General features: G+C 42.4%; 3 protein-coding genes across 4 annotated transcripts; 2 read left to right on the forward strand and 1 right to left on the reverse strand.

The window, feature by feature from the left end:
- The first annotated feature begins 77 nt into the window (after positions 1-77).
- LOC135367239 (transcription termination factor 5, mitochondrial-like) lies at positions 78-6,893 on the forward strand. 2 transcript variants are annotated; one of them, XM_064600400.1, is made up of 6 exons: positions 78-723; positions 1,963-2,097; positions 2,624-2,831; positions 3,932-4,195; positions 5,191-5,565; positions 6,380-6,893. In XM_064600400.1, exons 1-6 carry the CDS (start codon positions 266-268, stop codon positions 6,674-6,676), a joined length of 1,737 nt encoding a protein of 578 aa, XP_064456470.1. In that variant the 5' UTR covers positions 78-265; the 3' UTR covers positions 6,677-6,893. The 2 variants fall into 2 exon arrangements, with proteins under 2 accessions (XP_064456470.1, XP_064456471.1); XM_064600401.1 differs by lacking the exon at positions 78-723 and having other exon boundaries at positions 1,971-2,097; positions 2,644-2,831.
- Positions 6,894-7,021: 128 nt separating this feature from the next.
- LOC135367241 (PCI domain-containing protein 2-like) lies at positions 7,022-12,971 on the reverse strand. The gene is made up of 15 exons (XM_064600402.1): positions 12,805-12,971; positions 12,618-12,659; positions 12,265-12,386; positions 12,106-12,171; positions 11,882-11,978; positions 11,467-11,570; positions 11,308-11,383; positions 10,357-10,451; positions 10,234-10,280; positions 9,534-9,634; positions 9,373-9,446; positions 9,096-9,221; positions 8,574-8,640; positions 8,037-8,093; positions 7,022-7,418 (listed from the first exon to the last, which is right to left on the reverse strand). Exons 1-15 carry the CDS (start codon positions 12,838-12,840, stop codon positions 7,329-7,331), a joined length of 1,200 nt encoding a protein of 399 aa, XP_064456472.1. The 5' UTR covers positions 12,841-12,971; the 3' UTR covers positions 7,022-7,328.
- Positions 12,972-13,046: 75 nt separating this feature from the next.
- On the forward strand, positions 13,047-19,597 carry LOC135367242 (tRNA-dihydrouridine(47) synthase [NAD(P)(+)]-like). Its single transcript, XM_064600403.1, has 12 exons — positions 13,047-13,254; positions 13,485-14,121; positions 14,691-14,732; positions 15,302-15,454; positions 15,870-15,986; positions 16,730-16,912; positions 17,556-17,652; positions 17,795-17,873; positions 18,383-18,518; positions 19,036-19,088; positions 19,214-19,342; positions 19,447-19,597. Exons 1-12 carry the CDS (start codon positions 13,142-13,144, stop codon positions 19,529-19,531), a joined length of 1,824 nt encoding a protein of 607 aa, XP_064456473.1. The 5' UTR covers positions 13,047-13,141; the 3' UTR covers positions 19,532-19,597.
- The last annotated feature ends 1,740 nt before the right edge of the window (positions 19,598-21,337 follow it).

Consider the following 21,337-nt stretch of genomic DNA (forward strand, 5'->3'; position numbering starts at 1 on the left):
CAACAACTTCCCCTGCTGAAAGATGTGAAAGATGAAAGAAAGACGCAAGATCGCAAGACAGAAAGCCAATCCAAGTTGTATCTTATCCAAGGCAAGAAACAAGATGGCTGCTCTAACATGCTCACACATGAACCGATGTGAACCTCACGAGAGTCACGAGATTACGGGCACCTTGATTTTACTGTCACGAAATAGCATAAAGTGATGTCTTTTACAACAACTTAAATATTCTGCTAGATGTGTATGGACGTGGTTGACGAGTGCAATGTCTTGGATCGTGTGGACAACGCGTTTCTTCGTCGACACTGGCTTTCTCGTAAGCGGACGGCGACTGCCAAGTGTCGTGCTTACCGGCTGTGTTCGCTCACTGAATACGAAACCACAGTCTACAGATGGTTCTACAACAGAAGGAGACTCCAATGTTGTTCAAGAACATCCAAAATACATAGAAACTGAATCACAGAAACGCATTGAACTCATTTGTGAACTTCTAAACTGTTCAGCTTCGACAGCCACGGGTCTTGTGATGCAAAATAAGAAGATACTGTCCGTCAAAGAAGAAAATCTAGCCAAGAGCCTAGGAATACTGAAAATTCTTTTTCCACTTAAAAGTATTCTGGCTAGCCCAGAATTAATGACGTTTCAATTTGGTGTAGTCGAACAGCGATACCACGTTCTCGAAGAGTTAGGCGTGAAAAATGTTACCACCGGCAGAGTCCTCAGGTGCGTCCGAAAAAAAAAAAAGTACATATATAAATATGTTTGTAAGTGCTCAGACGTTGCCACAAGGCACACTACGTGCAGCCAAAGAGCTTCAGCTATTTTTTTTTGCCATACATACATACATGGTCTTTTTTTTTTTCAATACGGATTTTTCATTAAAAAACAAGGGCTATAGACATCCTGCTTTCCCTTCTATCATCTCTCGGCCAGCGGACGTTCTTGGCCATCTGTTGCTCAACCGTCGAATGACTAATTACCTAAAAATCGTTAATTAACGTTTTAATTATAAAAGCTAGGAAGTTGTCCCAATGAGAACATCTGATCTCTTCGACCACCTGATACCATTACCGTTTTCAGAACAAAAATTAGTGAAAGAACACCACATTTTCTTTATTGTGTTCATAGCGCATCTTCGGAGACGCGTCTTTCCTTCACCCCCAATGTGAGAGGGTGAAGGAGCACAGTGCCGCCTCGTGCGTCGAACATGAGCTCGAGCTTGCGGAAACAAAACTAAAAGAAATGTATCGGGTGACGCTATCCGGACTGCCGTTATCTTGGGTTGAATTTTATGTTTTCTTTTAATCTTTTTCCAGGATGCGAGAGGTTATAGTGTGCTCTTTCACCCTGTCACATTAGGGGTGAAGGAAAGACGCGTCTCTGAAGATGCGCAATGAACAAAATAAAGAAAAAAATCGTGTTCCTTCACTAATTATTTGCGGACGATCAAACAAACGATTTTTGCTCTGAAAACGGTACTCGTATTCATTGACCGAAGGGACCAGATGTTCTCATTGAGACAACTTTGAAGCTTTTATAATTAAAAAGTTAATTATTGAAAGTGAATTAGGACATTGCCTTAGGAGTTCGCTTGTGCCCTCTTAATGAGTGCCCTTCAGCATATGCTATATTGCAATTGACTTCATCTCGAAAAAAGTGATATATATATATATATTTAAAATATCTGTTCCCATTTAGCTGGGACACCCTGTATAAACTATATATATCTCTGTATACATAAAAAAAAGCTATTTTCTTCAGCTCTGGGCAGCAATAGGTTGAGCCATTGAGAATCCTGTCCCAGTCATAAAAGTTTATGGACAAGAGTAGAAAAACGTTTACTTTACAAACCTGCCAAGAATCATTTTTGTTCAAGTTTAGTCTTATTCTTTAGTTTTATCGCTGAAGTCATGCTTCGAAAGCATTACTTACCTTCTGCTAAAAGCAACATTGTATGCGCAGGTACAAGGAGCTGCTATCACGACCGGTATACACACTGAAGCGACACCGCCTTATACCAGCCGATCTTGACCCTGCACTGGAGATCCTTTCACGCCTGGATGTTCCGAAACACGTTCAGGCTGATATCCTTTCAAAGTACGTAATAGTTGACCGTGGATCTCAAAACGTATCGTGAATTTTCAGTATGAAAAAAATCCATGGCGGCTTTGTAACTGTCTTGCACTACCGAGAATGTCAACTTGTTTGTTCTGTATACGTAAGGGTACACGGCTTCATTGCATGATAACATAGCAGTACCGAAGTTGTACAAAGACGAGGTTTGTTATATAAGTACAAAATAAGTACAATAAGTACAAAGAAGGAAGCAACAGTACATCAGTTACTTTGTCTTTTGTATCTAGTGCTTGTACTGGTCTTACTACTACTAGTAATAGCAATACGGCTGGTACTACTGTACTAGCGCTACTTTGTCTGTGTATACTGTTCCCTTTGTATTGTACATCTTTGTTCATTACTCGACTAACTTATTTGTGTGTTGTACTTTGGTACCTCTCTTTATTTAGTACTTCAGTAGCATTTTCTCAGAGAGCAATTGAAGTGGCATGAAGCTTCACTATGTGCAAAGATGATGGCTATCTCATGTGCACGTGCAATAATACAGGCTTCCACTGCACCACACAGTGAGCATGAGCACGTTCAAGATGAGATACCACATCCTAGTCGGCTATCTCTGCTGGAGACTTCAGTGCACCGCGGAAGAACTCGCGGAAGTGGTCAAGAAATACCCTTCTGTGGACAAACGCAGCCTGCTGTTTTTGAAACAAACCATCGATATCCTTGTGGAAGAGTTCAAGTTCTCAACTACAAAGGTAGTCTGATGTTATGCTTTGTGACAGCATGAAGTTATAGTGCCTGGCTTCAAAAGGGCTTGTTTTGCGCTACATTTCTTCAACACTGCAGACACAGTACCACTGGTACAGTAAGCTTACACCAGCAGATGTTGAAACTCTCATCAAGGATGTTTAGAGGGGATATAATATCCTATCTGAATTTTTGTGGTTCCAGTTACATTTTCATAAACTAAATATAGCATTAAAAATAAAGTGCTAGTACCCCATTTTGCCATTTTCCTGGGTTGTCAGGGAATGACTGTTGGCCTGAAATGAGCTATAGAAGAAATATTTACTAAATGTGATGCAAAAAAAAAAAGTGCATGGTCTGTTTCAAACTTTTGAGAAAGCGTCGAGAGAGATATATATTGCAATAGGGCTTATGCTACTACTACAAAACTAACCATGTCCATGTGCACGCGGCTTTGCAGCCTTTCAATTTTCACACTTTATTGAAAGTGAACTGAAACAAATAGTAATTTTTGTACAATTTTAAGCATCAAATATATGTCCTAATTTCTGAGCAGCATTTTTGTTCACTTTAACATTATTACAAACACAGCACTTTAACATGAGAGAACTGATGTTCTGAGGCTGGAACAACATAGAAGGGACAATCACATACAAGGCCCCAAGTTGCCTAAGAAATTAACGATGAAAGATGAAAGTCCTCAAGTCCCTTTATGTGATTGTCCCTTCTGTGTTGCTCCAGCCTCAGAACATCGGTTCTCTCATGTTCAACAATTTCCGCTTGCGTCGATCCCTGTCTTATGAATGTGTGTATGAGTGTGCAAAAATGTAAGAGCGAAAGGAGGATGAGTGAGAGAAAGAGTGACTGGTTTGTCCCTTGAGATGACGCACTCTGGAAGTCGCTGAGAAGGCGTGTTAGCTTAACTCAATTGGTAGAGCCCTGGACCGGTAATCCAGAAGCTGAGGGTTCGAGTCCTATACAGCTGGCTAACCTTTTCAGTGACTTTCATCTTTCACAACACTTTAACTTGGGAACATCCTGCGGACCCATAGTCACAGTTATTCAGATTGCCCTTAAAAAATGTGATTATTATGCGTGTAATTATTAGATAATGCGCAACGGGTTCCTGCTTTTGTGCCATCCTGGCCACCTCGATGCCATCCTCAGCCAAGTGAAACGTCTGGGAGGAATGGACACCCGCCGTATTGGTGCCCTGTGCCCTCGCTTGCTCACCGTTGTTCCGGAGCAGCTGCTGCGCATTGAGAGTGTCCTGCAGGAGCACGGTGTCACAGAGGCACAAATACAGCGCTGTCCTGGAATCTACACGTTGTGCCCTCGCACGGTCGATGCAAGGTTGAAGGAGCTTCAGCAGGTATGCACTGTTGATGTTGAAATCTGAACGCACTGTTGTTGATGGAAAAAATGTCTAATGGTTTTTACATTATGCAACACTGTAGTTGACGATAAAAGATGGAAGCTGCTGAAAAGGTTAGACAGCTGTAGGACTGGAACCTGTTCTACCTCAGAACATCAGTTCTCTCATGCACTGTTGTTGACTCATTTGTTGATGTTGAACTCTTCCTTGATGAATGGGTAATTTTTATGGGACAAATAAGAAGTGCACACTGCTTCTCCGGTGAAGTTCCCTGCACTCCATCGGAGTAATGTGAATGTTAATATCTAGTCTTTCGTATTTGTTCGCTGCAGTGGATTTGGTGCAGGCAGGTTGTTGCACGTAACTAGTTTGGGCAGCGCGGAAATATGGCATCTCTCATATTGAGTGTCAGTACCAACATGGTCTAGATTGATTTGAATATCTACGTTTTGTTATGCAGAGCGCAAAACTAAGATAAAGGCTAGAGTTAATAAGTAAGGTACACGTACCTGTTGGTAACATTATTTTGCAACTTCAAATGTTACAAAAAGTGTAAAATACTAGTTTGACATACCAAGTTTTACAAGAGCTTTGTAACAAGTTACATCACCGTGTTTTATGTAAGTTACGTAACAAGTTATATAACGTGTCTGACACTTTACACAAGAATTTCATCAGACAAGAATTCCGACAAGAATTTCATCAGACTTGATGAATATGTTTTTAAAGGGACCATCTCGTCCGGGTACGTGTGTGAGAGACTGATACGTTAATTTTCGTGCTTTTGTACTGGAGTACTTTGGTTTTTAATTTTTTTTTTTTTTAATATCTTATTTAAAAATTGTATTTTAATTCTGTTAATATTAATTAGTGTTTAATTGTGTTTTAATAATGTAAAATTTTCAGTCATTCGGCGATGAAAAAATAAATAAATACAAATAAATTTTTGGAACTTAAATACGAAATCAATCGAGAGTACGTCTCTGTCACAGGTCTCAGAGTTTGCGGTGCGGAAGAGCATGCCTCGCATGCTCAACCTTGTGTACCACTGCAGCAAGGCGGCTCAGCGCATCGAAATCCTCGCCGAAAAGAACCACACCCCAATCTCGGCTCCCATCACGATCAACACGCTGACAGCAGCAACGCACAACTTTGACAAGGTGCTCTACAGCGGAGGAGACATGCGCTGCGGAAGGGAGGCGCACGCTTTCCTGGCGCACCACTTGGACAAGGATGAAACAGAAGTGCGCTCACGCCTGCGAAAACACCCGGCTGCATATCGAGCGGCGCTCCTCAACGTTCGTAAGGCCGTCGACCTTCTGGAGGCAAATGGGTTCACGAGAGAGCAGATTTGGGAAGGGCTTCAGGTGAGCTCAAATCAAATCACCAGTCATCCGATCATCCGACAACGTGTAAAAGCCATGGAAAAAAAGAGTTTTTATTTCATGCATATATTAGTCTTTCACGTTCCCTCGTCAGTAGAGATCCAACAGTGCAGTCTTTTCATTGGGCAAAGCTTGGAGCGTGTTTACTGACGCTTTCGGAGGTCTCAACTTCACGGGATGGAAAATCCGACAAAATCAAAATTTTCCAGAAAGTATATAGAAACAAAGTACATAGAAAAAACATAGAAAAGTCAGATCCCTACTTATGTTTGTTATGTGTGTCTTGTGTGTTCGGGCGAGACCCCGTAGAATGTGTTTTTACACCCCCAACCTTGCCTAATCGTTCACGGTAAAACCCAAAAAGTTGGTGAAGTGGTAATTCAGCCACCAATACAATCACTGGAGGACCCTAAGTACTGTTCCACACGTTGTGTTCATCTACAATACGAGAAGCTGTTTCGTTTTATATTCTACCCGAAAATCGGCTTTTCCACCCAATATTGCCATAGTTTAGCATTTTATGAACAAAAACCTGAAATAATACCCCATTTTTGATTGTTTTTGTCTAATTTTCCATTGTTTGTTTTGTTTCTTTTGTATGCATCCACTTATATTTAAACTTACTGTTATGCCCCTCCTCTCTCTAATGCTAATAAGCCCTGAGGATATCGTAAATAAATATCATTTATCGTATCAAGGCAGCTATCATAGTCTGCTCGCTGAACTGAGCATAGCTACGTCTTCCAAAACTTCTACCGTACGATTACCGTACGAGCCTTAAAAATTTTAAACGCAGGTTGTGCTGTACGACGTAGAACACCTTGCACATCAGCTGCAGCTGCTTCCCACCCGTGAAGAACTGCAGCCCTTTGAGATGTGGCGCAGTGAGCCGTGCCTGGCCGAAGTTCTCCTCTACTTCATAGAACGGGACACACACTTTACTGGCCTCGCCAAGATGGACGTGCCGCAGACCTCCTCCTCCGGCATGTCTGCCAGCCAGCAGAAGATATTTGACAACCTCTACCTTCACACGAAAGTTTGTAGAAAAGACACGGTGAGGGAGAGCAAGCAAAGGACTAATGTCAGCTGCTAGCTTCCTGGAATGCAGACGTCGCGTGTGAAGTCTGCGTGAGGGAGTGATTGATTGGTAGTGCCCACGTGTTAAGCCTGACGAGGTGCTTTCTTTAGATGTAGCTGTTTTGTACTGTTAATAAGAGTGATATATTCTGTTATTGTGTGTGTATGAATTGTAAAAATGTATGTTTACTAACATGATGTAGCTCTTGCCTCCATGAGGCTATCCTAGCTGATCTGACTGTCCAGCTGATCCTTCGTTCTTATCGATGTCGTCTCTAATCAGTCCGATCATCTCTGTATGATGCCAAAGTGTTCCAACCTTAGGTCCAACTGGACGGTGGTACGGTGCAATCCCTTTAACTTTAAATCTATTTATTTACTTATCTGACACTCTCGTCCGGCAAGGCGACGTATTTGAAGAAACCTTTGGTCTCTTTGAGTTTGAATTGACAGGACTGCACTGTATACATCAGAATTAGAACACACCTATTTACATATCAGGAAGCGCATGTTACAGACTCTACGGTACGTATGACACGATTCTAAAGACATCAACGAAACGAGCTTGTATTGACAACGACATGAGCTTCAGAAAAAAAACATGGTCAACAGACAGGTGACGTGAAGAATGGCGGTACAATGACCTCAACTGTGTTATGTAAGATTAATTAGCCGATGGTTGCGAGTGGTGGGAAGGCATTCTGTTTGCTCACTACGAGCTTTTGATGCTGGAGTGAAATGTATCCCTTAATCTTGCCCTGAAATGGAATTGACGAGACATAAAAAACAGAGTATCGGCATGGGATGTCGCGACAAGGTTTTGCTCTTTGATTAAGATTTGAAGATAAAAACAGCCTATCTGAAAGCACCCAACATTAGCAATTTTTATAAAATGTATCAAATCTTTGTACAACTATAAGAGGAATGCTAAGAAATTTACGAAATTTTTATTGTTGCCACCTCGTGCCTTCTCGACGAGCTGGAGATCCTCATTCGCGCCTGCCTAACAGCCAACGAGCGTTTTTCACGACTTGTATCACTACCACAGACATGAGGCATGCAAAGGACGCAAAGGCAGCACCTCCCTTACAGTGAACAAGTACCACATTCAAATATAACCCAGCTGATTTGCTTCCGGAACAACCCTCGGACGTCCAAGCCTGGACGTTCGATGGCACCACATTAGCTATCTGCAACACTCGTTCATTTCTGTAAATTGTCACCTTTGTGCAATGAATGCAGCAGCCTCATGATTTACGATTCGATTTACAACCACGACCACCGTAGTTAATGAGATCTGATGCAATGTGCCTATTGTAACAGTCATATATATGGTCTGGTTCTCCCTTGAAAGTTCACGTTGGTGCAGTACTCACCTCGTAGATAAGGTTTGCTACTATGCACTGGACTTCGTCGAGATCGACATCTTCAATCTGCAACAATAAAATAAAGGACAGGTTGCAGCATTTGGAATGCTGTTGCTTAGCAGCACAAATAGAGCCTGAAGCTTTAGGGTTTTACCCGATTCTTCCTCGAATTTTCACCCCGAATTGAAGGTTGCCGCTTTAGGGTGAAACCCGATTTTTACCCGGCAAATTGCCCTCACTGGGATCTCTGTAGGAATGCACAAACTTACTTATTTGGCAGAAAAATGCAGTTCCATCACCGTTTGTACCCAACCACTACACTTAGTTTGAGTAACTGAGCCCGATTTCTCCTCGAATTTAGCATACTGGAAGTTTTTTCACCCGAATTCGCATGAATTTAGTGCACGTATTTATTTACCCGATTTTTATCCCCCGAATTTAGAAAAAAAATATTTCCCAAAAACTTCAGGCTCTAAGCACAAACAACATACAAATGTTATAGCACATATTGCGTTTACTCGCGTGTAAGATGCACAGTCAGCTAACCTTCATAAGTTTCAATGCGACGAGGAAGGCATCAATTGGTATTTGATGGGTCTTCAAAAGCAAGTACCTGCAAGTTTTAAAAAAAAATGTTAGAAAGTGACCGTAAGCAAACCAGTATCGGCATAAATGTTCTCTTATATTGACTGAAGCATCTCTCCAATCATTCATCATTAATCATATCGTCTTGATCATATCATTTATTCATCATTCATAAATACTATTTGTACATCATGGAAGCTCACAACATTCACAGCACGAAAATTAGGCACTTCAAGTTTTCGAGTTTGCACGTGTACAGCAGTAGCCACACCTGCTGATTCTCGCACTACATAATGCTGGGAGTTACCTTGTGCACTCTCCCGTAGTGTGTCGATCAATGAATTTTTGTCTCCCTGATGCTGAATGCATCAGGGAGACATAGATTGATTGATTGATAGACAGATTGTGAAACACTACTATTCTAGGCACTACCGCCCAAATGATGTGCTACACCGGGGACGTATACATGAATGTTTTACTCACACTTTTTTGAAAAGATTTCTGTATGTAATGATCTTAAGCCTCTCGAGCACCAAGTAGATCCCGTTCTTGATGAAGAAGCTTTCGTTGGCAGCTAAGGCTTCATTCAGGCGCAAAAGATTGCCTTCGCTGAAAACACAAGTGCTGATCAATTAGTAACTAGTGAATTAATCTTCGTACTGTGAGAGAATGGATTCTCTATTATTCCAGAAAGAAAAAAAAAGACAGATTAACCCTGGCTCATGATCAACGTGGCATATCGATGGCATAACCCACTCACGTTACAGCATTGACCACTTCTGAGAACTGCATGAGGTCATATTTCTGCAATAGGCTCTCGTTTGGCATGTGGCCCTGCAAACACATGCACACAGAGAGAGAAAAAAAAAACATGTTATGATGTGTGCGCGTGTGGCTAGATGCGACATTTTCTTATCGTACCAACAGCATCTTGACTGGAATCAGGTTGATGAGGATGAGCCGCTTGTTGGCAACAGACGCTTGGTCGCAGCGTAAGAATGCAAACGTCAGGTATTCTTCGGCTGCCAATATAAAACGACGGGTCTCATTTCTACCTCAAACACCGGTTCGTGTCTGAGCATGAACGTAAAGCAATAAAGAGATGCTGCGCGTGTTTAATTGCGAGCCACATGATGCCCTATTGCGGTATGGTTTCACATTCGATGTGAAAGAACGAAAGGAAATGCGGTCTTTCCACAGAAGGTACTCTTAGGAGTCATGTGAAGATGCTGCCAGTCTTCTATGGCAGATGTGCCTGCTCGACAGCACAACGTTGAGCGCATTATCATGCACAACTAGAAACTGTATCCACAGTGGATTGTGCTCTAGGCACTGTCAATGCTCTGCAAAATGCACTATTGAAATAAGCATCAGGCACTGACATCATTGTACAAAAGCTTTTAGTCCACAAGATCTTGTCCATTCTGCTATCGTAGAAACACACCAAGCAGCTGGTGCTCAAGGTGTCAGAAGTTACCAAATACACTTGTACACCGTTTCAAAATGTTGGCCTACAAGAGATCATTCTAGCATTTGAAACCCGCACTGAAAAAAATGAAACTACAGTTTTTGATGAGTGCAGTTAAGAAAAGCCCCAGAACATCTTAATTTCGTGTCTTACCATTTTTAAAGTCGCTGTCGATCATAGCTTTCCGCCCCACGTAGTACCTTTGATAAGGTGGGCATTGTAAACCATCGTAAAAAGTAAGTGTACTCCGAAATTTTGATTGGAGGCTCAGCATACCTGTACGTAACTAGCTGAGATATACTGAACTGGTCCTTTAACGCTGAACTCTCGATGGCCCGAATAAGGGGCTTGCACAGATGCAGTTTATTGATCTGAAATGATAACAGAAAACTGAGAATGTGCAATCCCCAACTAATGTAGAACATGCAGTTCAAGAACAACAAAATGTGAGACAATCCACTGCTGTGTGTTGTCACTCGGCACTATACAATGAAACAAGTACGCCACTCAGTGGACAGGACTATGCAACATAGAACACACTTACTATATAGTGTTCTTGCTGATTGAGGAAGGCATTGTGGTCTAATCGCACCACAATCTGAAATTTTGCGGTCTTTTTGAAAAAAATAATGGTCTCTTCCACTAAGGAAAATTGGGTTCCTTAATTCCTTAAAATTGAGTTCCCTGATTTCATCTTGTAGTTTTATTCATGTATTACGCATTAGTGCTTCATTTATTGACTGTTTCTTGTTAATTGATTAATTGATAGTTATTAATTATTGATGATTAATTGATTAATGATTGGTTAATTGATTAATTGATTCAAAATTATGTCACATCAAATCTTATGAGTTCAGAAATATGTGGATACTGTATGTATCTATGTTTTGACACCTCTCACAAACACCAGGACTGCAGGTGTTGCCATACTCATGACCTTTAAATGGAGGAGAGAAAGTGCTTGTAGTCATACCTCAGAAAAACTTGCTCATTCATGCTCGATGATGTGAGCACGAGTGAGCAAACGAGAATTTTGAGCATCACCAAAACTCACTTGTGAGAATGCTCATTCTTGCTCAGTGCGGCAAACTGAACACGGAGTGGGTAAGCAAGGGAAAGCAAGCGGAGTGAGTCAGTGGCAATCACAAGTGGCGACTTCTGCCTGTGACTATATGCACTGTACCCAAAATGCACCAGAACTTCCGCCATGCACACACATATCATTACCTTAAAATAAATTTTAAACAGCTGGTTAACGAGATTCAACATCCCTTTCCGCTTGGAGTCCTTCCAAGTGGATCGGCTGCAAAGATTTTGGAAGAGATTAGACGACGTAGCTTTCAAGGTCACCCATCAAAGTCATCGGGTGAGGCTCAACCCGCTTACTTGTCGTTGGCACACACACGGAAGCAGCCCATCAGCAATTCGGCCGACTTTTCTAAAGTTTCCCCTGGCTTGCCCTTACCCTTCTTCGACAGCTGCAAGTCTGCCTGCGGGAAAATTTCCGAGTCGTATCAAACTGACCGAAATCAAGCATGGCATGTCTATCTACACCGATACGCACATAGGGCACACAGAATTGCACAGGTTCGGTGTAAATGTACGTTACGAGCAAATAAACATTGCTACTGTGTCTGCATTAATGTGAACAAAACTTTGCGCCTTGTATTTATTGACTAACACAAGTACAAACTCAAAAGCACTCAAATTCTTGTCAAATCATCATCAACCTATCACGAAAAATGTGTTCCTAATTCACCACTTCCTTGGTCTGCTATTTGTAATAGGCGTAAGTACTTACTTGCAGAGCAAAAAGTCTGAGGTCAAGGCACGCTGTGTACATAATTGGCAGGGCCCAGTTATCTTCCTTGATGCTCTGTAATATCTTTGTGAACGCCCTCAGCACACAAGTTAAAAGTTAAGGATTTTTATATCGGATTACGGTAGTAAAATTTTGAGATGTAGCCAAACCTAAAACTCACAATATTTACCTGGTACGTGATACGAATAAAAGAGAAAGGATACTGCACCAGGAGAGCCTGTTCCTTATAAGCTTCCAAAAATTCGTAGTTGTTCAAATAATAAACACACCTGAAAAGGGATTTAAAAAGTGGCGTTTTACGGCAGTAAGGACGCTAAATGATTGTGGCATTCGATGGTGGCACTGCTTATCTGGCAGCATACCTAAGGTGCTGAGTGATAACTTTGTCCCAGGGCATGTCAACGACTCGTTGTACCATGGGTTCTGGATCTTCGACTTGCAGGCGAGCGCTTGCCACATGTCCGTGTCTACATGACAGCAATTCCTTAAAGAATATACTGCAGTATTATTATGTGCTTATATGCTGTACAGCACGTATCAATCGTTCCATTTGTGCTTGACTTCGAATACTTCGAGCTGCCACATATGATTTTTGCATATATATATATATTTTTGATGCCAAGAACGTCATGTACTGCCCTAATGCTAACACGCAGGTCACTTCATTGCTGGAAGTAACTGCATTGGTACATTAAAATATGTGTGCTATACTTACTGCGGCCTTCTTGCCCATTCCTTGCTGCAGGGATTCGTCCACCTGTCATAGAACATCGACATTTTCATTTCATGCCGCACCGTACATGCTTAGGTGAAATACAGCTACATAGTACTAGCTTTTCAACTTTTTTCGGTACCCGGTACACTGAGTTTCAATGCCAGTTAATGAAACCAAAGGCACGCACTTGCTGCAAGTACTGATTCATGGTCATGTGAGCCATCTCCCACGCTGTTGCTGTTGTATGCTCCAAAGAAGCAGGTAAAAGAAGGACGATTAACGTGAGCACGAAAGAATAAGCACACACATTTTCATCCTTCAGAAACTTCGCCTTGAATAGGATATAGGATAGGATTGTCACGGCTACTACGGGTACCGCATCCAATCTAATACAATCCAGGATATAATCCAACTTAAAGCCATCACAAGTCAGTTTCATTTCACGTGTGGAGTGTCCATGTGGTGAGTTTTTAGACGTGGTTAACAGGCATAAAAGCAACACTTCGCAGTGATCAAAAGTATCAATGGAAGAACAGGTACAAACAGAAGGACCTCATGTCACCGAAGAAGTTGCAAAGAACGAGACACATCTACCACTTCCGAAGAAATCCGATGGCTATGCACGCATAAAACCGCAGTAAGTGTCTCACAAATGCCGTTTATTTTACATGCACTGCTTTCAAACAGTCTGCTGGTAAGATATGGATGCAGATGTGAGCATCTTCAATTGGTCCTCAGTTGCTGTGCAAAGTGACAGCGTTCTGAAAACGAGCTGTTAACATAAATCCCTTTTCCTTGTCACTAGATCATGCATCAATCAAAGGCCAGGTATACCTTATAACACGTGTCCTTTTTTTTCTCTTACAGGTATGTCCTTTCGGAAAAGGATAGACACATAGATCACTCATTCGTTGCAAAGAAAGACAAAGAAGGCCTTGGCGAGAAAAGAGCTGTAGAAGAGATAGGCACGGACGAAAACACAAACGGCGGTCCACCAAAAAAGAAAATCAAGCTTAAAGGCCAGAACAAGAACCGACCACACCATGTTCCTCTGCCTCAGTCCGCAAAACTCTGCTTCAAGTTCCTCGAAAACACTTGCCCCCATGGCGACAGCTGCAGGTTCAGTCACAATCTAAAACAGTTCTACGCATCCAAACCACCGGACATTTCAGACAAGTGTCCGTTATTCAAGATGTACGGGAAGTGCCGGTATGGCATAGCATGCCGTTTCGCTTCGGCTCACCTGACAGAAGACTTGAAAAACGTTGTCAGAGAGGAGGGTTGCAGAGAGAAGGAAGTAGAGGCGAACACACTGACGAAAGATTTGCAAATAGAACTCCGAAAAGGAAGGTTTGATTTTTCTAAGACCAAGGCCGTGCTGAAAAAAGTGACGTCGGGAACGTTTCTTGAGGAGGCAAATTGTACGGCAAACGGAACTTTGGAGAAGAAAGATCTTGGCGACGGCGACGACAGCGTAAAAGACAGGCCAGAGGAGCGTAAAAAGGTAGCATGCCGACCTAGTTGTGTTGTGCACTGATCCATGTTCCAAGCCACGCAAAATATTGGCTTGATATCGGCAACACCGGTCCAAAATTGGTCCCATATTGGTCCAGTATTGCCGAAATAGAGCCGACATTGAGTCAAAACATTGTGCTGTTAGTAGATTTGAGTTTCCAGGGCACTCGAATGATTTTTTTAAAGAACAATAGCAGTAGTTTTACACAAAACTGACATTGATTGACAACCTAGAAACCCTAGGTTGTATTCTTATTATTATGAAAATATTTTTTGCCGAATGATGCCTTATTAACTCTTCAAGGCGTTTGTTTTAAAGGTTTTGTGAAAAATCAACATGTCAAGTGGGTAGAAGAGAAGACCTCATGTTCAGACACTGTCAGATATAACCATAACGTTCAAGCAGCCTTGTATCAGCTACCAGCGAAGTATTTTTTTTACGATATGCCAAAACCAAAAATAATGATTTGCAAATGAGTCTCGTAATTCCCCTTTAAAGTAAACATCTAATGCACATCCTCTCAATAAAATAATTATAATTATTTTCTGTTTCTTCAGGTGGATTTCAAAGACAAACTGTACCTTGCACCGTTAACTACAGTAAGTTGGAATCGTGTTGCACATTATGACAGAAGTTACGCTTTATATGTTTTATGCTGTAGCATGGACCACGTCTGAGGTGATCGATACAGGAGCGTCGTGCTATTTGCTGTTGGCTGTTAATTCAATTGGCAATTTGTCTTAACCTAATCCTCCTACTTTGTCTCCATTCCTTCTTCATCAAATCAATCAATCAATCAATCAAACCTCACATCGCACTGGAAAAAGCGCAGGGCAAGTCAGGAAGCGACCTTCGGAGAACGCTGCGACTTTTTTTCTTATTATTATTTTCTTTTATCCCACGGAAATGTGAATTTTCCAGAAAGCATTAAGCTATAGGGGCTTTAGGCATGCTGCTGCATATGAGCATTTGTTTGTTAGAAAGCCCTAATTTTCTTCTTTAATTTTTACGTTACATAAACAGGAGCTTGCGCCTTAGAGCAGTCTTTTTATGGAATAAAAAAAATTAATAAGACTTTTTTTTTCCCTGAATGCAGTAGGTTGCCATATTATGTTATATCACTGCTGCTTATCTATGGCGGTTTCCTTACTTCGTGACATACACGTAGGTTGGCAACCTTCCGTTTCGACGGATATGCAAAGAATTCGGAGCGGACATCACCTGCGGAGAAATGGCGATGGCGACCAACCTGCTTCAGGGCCAGCAGTCCGAGTGGGCCCTCCTCAAAAGGCATCCGTCAGAAGACCTTTTTGGGGTGCAGGTGCGTGTGTCACTCTCTGTGTGATGCACGGTTCATGGGGACGTTGTTTTCTGTTGGAATCCGCGATTGTTTGTCGTCAAAAGGGCTTGCTAGTGTCTCCAGTCGAAAGAATAATGTGGAATGCCGCAGTGCAGAATAATTTAATGCCAAGATAAAATTTTGCTGCGCTATCTGCTTGAAACTCTGCTTTTTGTTTGATTCTATTGGTGTCTTGTCACACTGTCCAATGCCCAGCCACACCTCATTCCTGCACAGTCTTCCAAAGCTCCCCAAACATCTGGTGGACTGCTTGTTGTGGCTAAATGAGAAATCGTGTTGTGAGGCACGTTGTTAAAATTCAGTGCTGCATCAGGCTTTATTTAATTGCTGAAGTGCTAAATTGTGCATATTACAAATAGATTGTCACAATTTCTAGATATGCGGATCGCACTGTGACCAAATGACTCGTTGCGCCGAGCTCTTGATGAAGAAGTGCACCGTGGACTTTGTTGACGTCAACATGGGCTGTCCTATCGACTTTATTTACAAAAAGGTAACTTTGTGGTAACTTTGAGGTAAAAAAGGTAAATTTGTGCGTGAAGAGCATGACCTACTAGATTATAACGGCCATGTTATGGGCACCCCTCCCCAGCACCGCATTTCGAAGCTAGTGGTGGCGCTACTCAACGGCCCCATTATTGCTTCGTCAGCTACTACAATACTTTGTACTTCAGCTTACCTTAGTATTTTTCTACAAGCGGTGGATACCCCAAGGCAGATGTTTCATTCTAAAGTTAATTATCATCATCATTCTACGCGTTTTCATAAGAGCTGTTGCTGTCGTCTGCTACGGTAGTTGTACGTCTGCTTCTGGGCGTTCAAAATTCAAATTTCCGTTGTCCAATCACGACGTAGATCTCGCGGGCCGATGAGTAGCGCCCCCTAGTGGATCGTGCGGACGGGCTCCTCCTAGGGGTTGCCGATCATGACATGGTCATTATAATCTAGTAGGTCATGGTGTAGAGTAACGTATGTATGTAATGACTGTAAAGACCAACAGCTGAAATGAAAAAAAAAAGAAAATACAGTCAAACTCCTTTATAACGAACACCTTTTTAACGAAAATACCACTACAGCAAATTTTTTTGTGGTCCCGCTGGAGCCTATAGGTCCAATAATGGACATCCTTTTTAACGAAAATACCTTTACTGCAAATTTTTTTTGCTGTCCCCTGAGTTTCGTTGTAAAGGAGTTTGACTGTATAAAGATATTCCGGAAAGGCTGATTCCAACATAGGGTGCAGGTTCTGGGCTCATGAGTCGTTCCAAGAAGCTGGACGAAATAGTCTACGGCATGTCCTCTGTGCTGGAGGTGCCGCTGACCCTCAAGATGCGAGCGGGCATCAAGGAGGGCAAGACCATCGCCAAGCAGGTCATCGAGCAGGTCAAGAAGTGGGAAGACCGTGTGGCCCTCATCACAGTGAGTGAACCAGTGCATATTTTTTGTCCGAGGGAAATGTTATTCAAACAGATGTGTCGAACGCTCTCCTGCGGGCCATTTCACGCAAAATCAACGTAGTTCCAGCGTCGCGCATATTTTGTTGTGAGAGCCAGCAGCTGATATGCACCTGTGTGTGCATTCCAGTGATATATTGGAGCAGTATCGAGACAGCTGGGCTAGTAGGCCACACCTTTCCCGTAGCATGTACCGTAACTTCACGCATATGAACTCCCTAGAGTACGGACAGCAGGGTTTTTCTCATTCTCTGTCGTCTCCTTTCTCGCGTAAATCAGTCATGTCGTGTTGCCCACAGCTTATCTGCGAGTGCGGCTTATCTGCCAGAAAATTTTCAAAACATTCCTAAAAAGGGGTCCTGTGGCTTATCGGCGCTGTAGCTCATACGCACGAAATTACGGTAGTCTAAGTAAACCCAGTGTTCATTCAGTTATAATTGTCACGCCAGCGTGGAACTAACTTAGGTAGAACTTCGGTAGAACTAACTTTCGAAGCTCTGGGATTCTTCAGAGAAGTGTTTTCCAGACTATTCTTGGACATCAAAGATGCTTCAGGTTTTAAGTGTAGGGTGAGATGCAATAATTGAAGTACTAATTAAAATTTGCAGCTGCATCCACGTTCCAGGGAGCAGCGCTATACAAAGCTTGCAGACTGGGACTACGTCGCTGAATGCGCCAAGGCTGCCCTTCCCATTCCATTGTATGGTAAGTGCAACTTGTATCGTATTCACATGGAATACACATGCTGTTTGCTCGACAAAGCGTTCGGACCATCCAGGTCGACCATGACGGTGTTGATGAAATTTTACTCTGCCGTGTTTGTATATGTGTTTATCTCTTTTCCAAGGTAGTGGCGACATCCTGAGTTTCGAAGAGGCCAACTTACGTCGTGCACAGAGCTCTGTCAGTGGTCTCATGATTGCAAGGTATGTTATCCTATCCTATAGTTTTCAACTCTCTAGTTTGAAGCCTGGAACAGGAAAGCTTCTTTGAACCGAAATGCATATTTTGTTTCCCAAGGTACCACAAATGCCCGAATAGTATTGTTCTTCAGCTACTTAAAGTTTTTGAAGGTTTATGATGCCTTAAAAATCGCGAAAATTGCGTCTGCAATGGAGCTGCATATCCCAAGGGCTCAAGTGAATAGCAGGGACTAGGATGGAGGATATGCTTGGTTGATTGATTGAAAAATAAAAAAACTATGGAGATGCTTGAAGTGTATCACTGTTCAGAAATGTTAGTGATTGATCAAGAAAAAAAAAAAAACATTTCTTCCACATCTCAGCGCAGTGTTTCTGGACAAATTGCTTCCTGTCAAATACCAGTGTCAGCTCTCCTAGTTACGTCAGCCGTCCTTGAACTTTCAGCTACGATTGTGCTGTCATCAACAGCTTCTAAATGTCCTCAAAGCTTTTGTTTCTGTTTTGACCACCAGGGGCGCACTCATCAAGCCGTGGATCTTCACGGAAATCAAAGAGCAGAGGCACTGGGATATTTCTTCATCGGAGCGCATGGACATTCTGAGAAAATATGTCAACTACGGGCTGGACCATTGGGGCTCTGATACTGAGGTATGTCCTGTGTCTGTGTACAAAATATTTCTGCTCAGAGGGTCACCCAGAGGTCAAACAACAGTACTTGCATAGTCGGTGTGCTTTAACGTAGCACTGCACACGGGGAGCATTAATTCTGTGAGGAAATATTGGATTTTAGCACAACGACTTACTTTGAAGCACTCGAGTTTCGTGTTCCAGGAACCAACGAAGATTTCCTTCAGGTTTGAATCATGATCTGTAAAAAATCTGTTTCATCAGACAATTGAAAAATTGAATTTATTGTAAAGCATTTCACAGTGATGTCAAGAGACATCACGTTCCACAGCAGAATGGTCTGTTTGCAGACAATTACATGGTTTCTTCCGAGTAACAGAACGATGTCAGTCATGTAAACTTGTGTTGTCTATACTGATGTGTTTCTACTAATTTTGGAGGCACTGGAAAGCTCTTACAAGTCTCCTTCTCTCTAAAATATGAAAAAAGCTGAGAGTATGACCACTCCTGTGGCTGACCTCTCTAAAATTGTCTGCAGGGTGTAGAACGGACTCGACGCTTCTTCCTGGAATGGCTTTCCTTTCTCCACCGGTAAGAAAACTTATGGGGAATGCCTACTCATAGCCAAGCCAAGCCATAGCCAAGGCAAATTCCATAGCTATAAGCCATGGCCATAGGCGATACATTTTGTGCATGTCTAGTACGTTTTGCTGAAGGTACATACCCCTGGGACTGCTAGAGGTGCTTCCGCAGAGAATCAACGAGCGTCCCCCACCTTATTACGGCCGCGACGACTTGGAGACGTTGATGTCCAGCCCGTTTTGTGCGGATTGGATTAAAATCAGGTATGGCCATATAATTGAAGAGCCACAAACTGAGATAGTATTCAAAGGGTTGTACTTCGTAGTTCTTCGTAGTCTTTATTCTGATACCAATCATTCTCTGACAGTGAAATGCTGTTGGGACCCACACCGGAAGGCTTCGTCTTTCTCCCGAAACACAAGGCCAACGCCTACGCATCAGGGGCTTCATGAACCTACTTCTTTGTACAGTAACACAAGAGCGGGAGTCTTGAAATAAGAGATGATCAGGAAGTAGTATTGCGAGCGTCTTGAAAGGATCGTGAGAAGCTCCACTGGTCGATGCGTTTTTCACTAGTGGATTTCAGTATGGTCCCTCCATGTCGTGCTTGTTGCTGCCTGCCAGGTATGGCTATTTGCTCTGGGACATGCTATGGAATTCACCGTATGGTGGAAGTTTGTTGGGTTTTACAGACTTGGAAAGTTACGTGGATACTGGCGAAGTAACTACTATAACTCTTCCTCGAAGAGCAACTTTGGACTATGGCTAGTTACTTGCTTCATTAAGTGGTTACAGTACCCAATTAATTTCCTTTAAAATTTCATGTCTTTCACTGTAGTTTTGGTAACTGTTTGCATTTTCTTTCAAAAAATGGTGCGGACCGGTATATATGACTTATGTAGCTCTCCGTAGCACTGAGAGGACACAGGTTCTAACTATCTTGTTTTTGAAAGCCTTTCATATGACGACCGAATCATTTGAATGGTGGAGTGAGTGGTGAGACTCGTGTAAACTGAACTCAACTGAACTCAAACCCCAATATTTCATACTTTAACATACTGTAAATGTATTTTTATTTGCAATGTATTAATTTTTGCGACCGCTAAAAAATCGCGTAAAATTTTACTCTTGAACACAGCTTGACATTGATCCCGTGGAAGGAACCAGACCTGGAATCACGAAATTAAATACTCGCGAATAACTTCCCAAATGCGATTCACAAAAATTAATACATCGCGAATAAAAATATATGTTTACAGTATTTGGAGTGTTTGTTTGACTCAGTATATTTTCAGTGTAACAATCCTTAATTCGAACTTTTCGTTCCTCGTAAAGTGTTTCTGGGAGGAGGGCGCGGCGAAACAAAGCCCATGGGGCACGAATCGCCTCCTCTTCTCGATTGATTACGGGATTTTACGGGATTGATTACGGGGGTTACGGGATCAATGATTACTGCGAGTCTTGACAGATTCATGGGGGGTTGTAAAACAGCATATGAACTTGAAATAAGAGGCAGCAAATTACATGCCGACTACTCTGCATTGCAAAAAAGGCTCGTGGTAGCAGAGCCTGAGGCCTAAACAACAGGCTCACTTTGGCGAATACGAACAGCCGCACCTGCTGGCACTTTTTTCTTTTTTTGTTCCTGTTTATGACTGGGCTGTTTCACTCCGACTGTAGTCACTGCCAATTTAAAATGTATAGTCAATTCTGTGTATTGCTCTTCATGCAATGCAATCGAAAAGCTTGTCGAAACGCCTGGGGGCTCACGACACGGCATCCTATATTTGTGATGGGCTGCAGGGTATAGTGGGAAGCATGGGGTTCGGGTATGTTCCAAGTATTTTCGTCGACGGAAGGGGGAGTCCCATAAGGAAGGAGGGGTATGACACCCATATTTGCTGCCTTTCTGGCTTTTTTGGCTTCTCACAGCCATTTTGGGGGCTTTGCGATATTTTTTGTGTGGGAAAGATCCCTGACTGGGTTCTTTTTTTTTTTTTTTTGCATTTTTCATTACATGGGGCACCGTGAACTATGCGCCGAAGGCACGGGTGCAGAACGCCTGCACAAAACGAAACTTTAGCCGCTTGATTTGCTCATACAGACATCGTCCGCCGCTGCACGGTTCCTGATCGTGAGTTATTTCAAATGTGCCGCACATAATATCGTCTTCGCTGGGGAAGTACAGTCGCCGACCGGTAATTCGAACTTTCCTATTTTTCGGACAAAACTGTTTGTACAGTCAAACGCCAGATGGA

The sequence above is a fragment of the Ornithodoros turicata genome, chromosome 8 (assembly GCF_037126465.1).
Source record: "Ornithodoros turicata isolate Travis chromosome 8, ASM3712646v1, whole genome shotgun sequence".
Classification (NCBI taxonomy): Eukaryota; Metazoa; Arthropoda; class Arachnida; order Ixodida; family Argasidae; genus Ornithodoros; species Ornithodoros turicata.

Bases quoted from the DNA above. Each gene is read 5' to 3' on its own strand.
- LOC135367239 (XM_064600400.1), top strand. From the start codon at position 266: ATGTCTTGGATCGTGTGGACAACGCGTTTCTTCGTCGACACTGGCTTT. The intron at 2,098-2,623 runs GTACGTAATAGT...GCAATAATACAG, and splicing joins CAGGCTGATATCCTTTCAAA to GCTTCCACTGCACCACACAG. The intron at 4,196-5,190 runs GTATGCACTGTT...TCTCTGTCACAG, and splicing joins GGTTGAAGGAGCTTCAGCAG to GTCTCAGAGTTTGCGGTGCG.
- LOC135367241 (XM_064600402.1), bottom strand. From the start codon at position 12,840: ATGGCTCACATGACCATGAATCAGTACTTGCAGCAA. The intron at 10,281-10,356 runs GTATGCTGAGCC...ACCTTATCAAAG, and splicing joins TCTCAGCTAGTTACGTACAG to GTACTACGTGGGGCGGAAAG. The intron at 9,447-9,533 runs GTACGATAAGAA...ATGTGTTTGCAG, and splicing joins TTCCAGTCAAGATGCTGTTG to GGCCACATGCCAAACGAGAG.
- LOC135367242 (XM_064600403.1), top strand. From the start codon at position 13,142: ATGGAAGAACAGGTACAAACAGAAGGACCTCATGTCACCGAAGAAGTT. The intron at 14,733-15,301 runs GTAAGTTGGAAT...ACATACACGTAG, and splicing joins ACCTTGCACCGTTAACTACA to GTTGGCAACCTTCCGTTTCG. The intron at 15,987-16,729 runs GTAACTTTGTGG...ATTCCAACATAG, and splicing joins TCGACTTTATTTACAAAAAG to GGTGCAGGTTCTGGGCTCAT.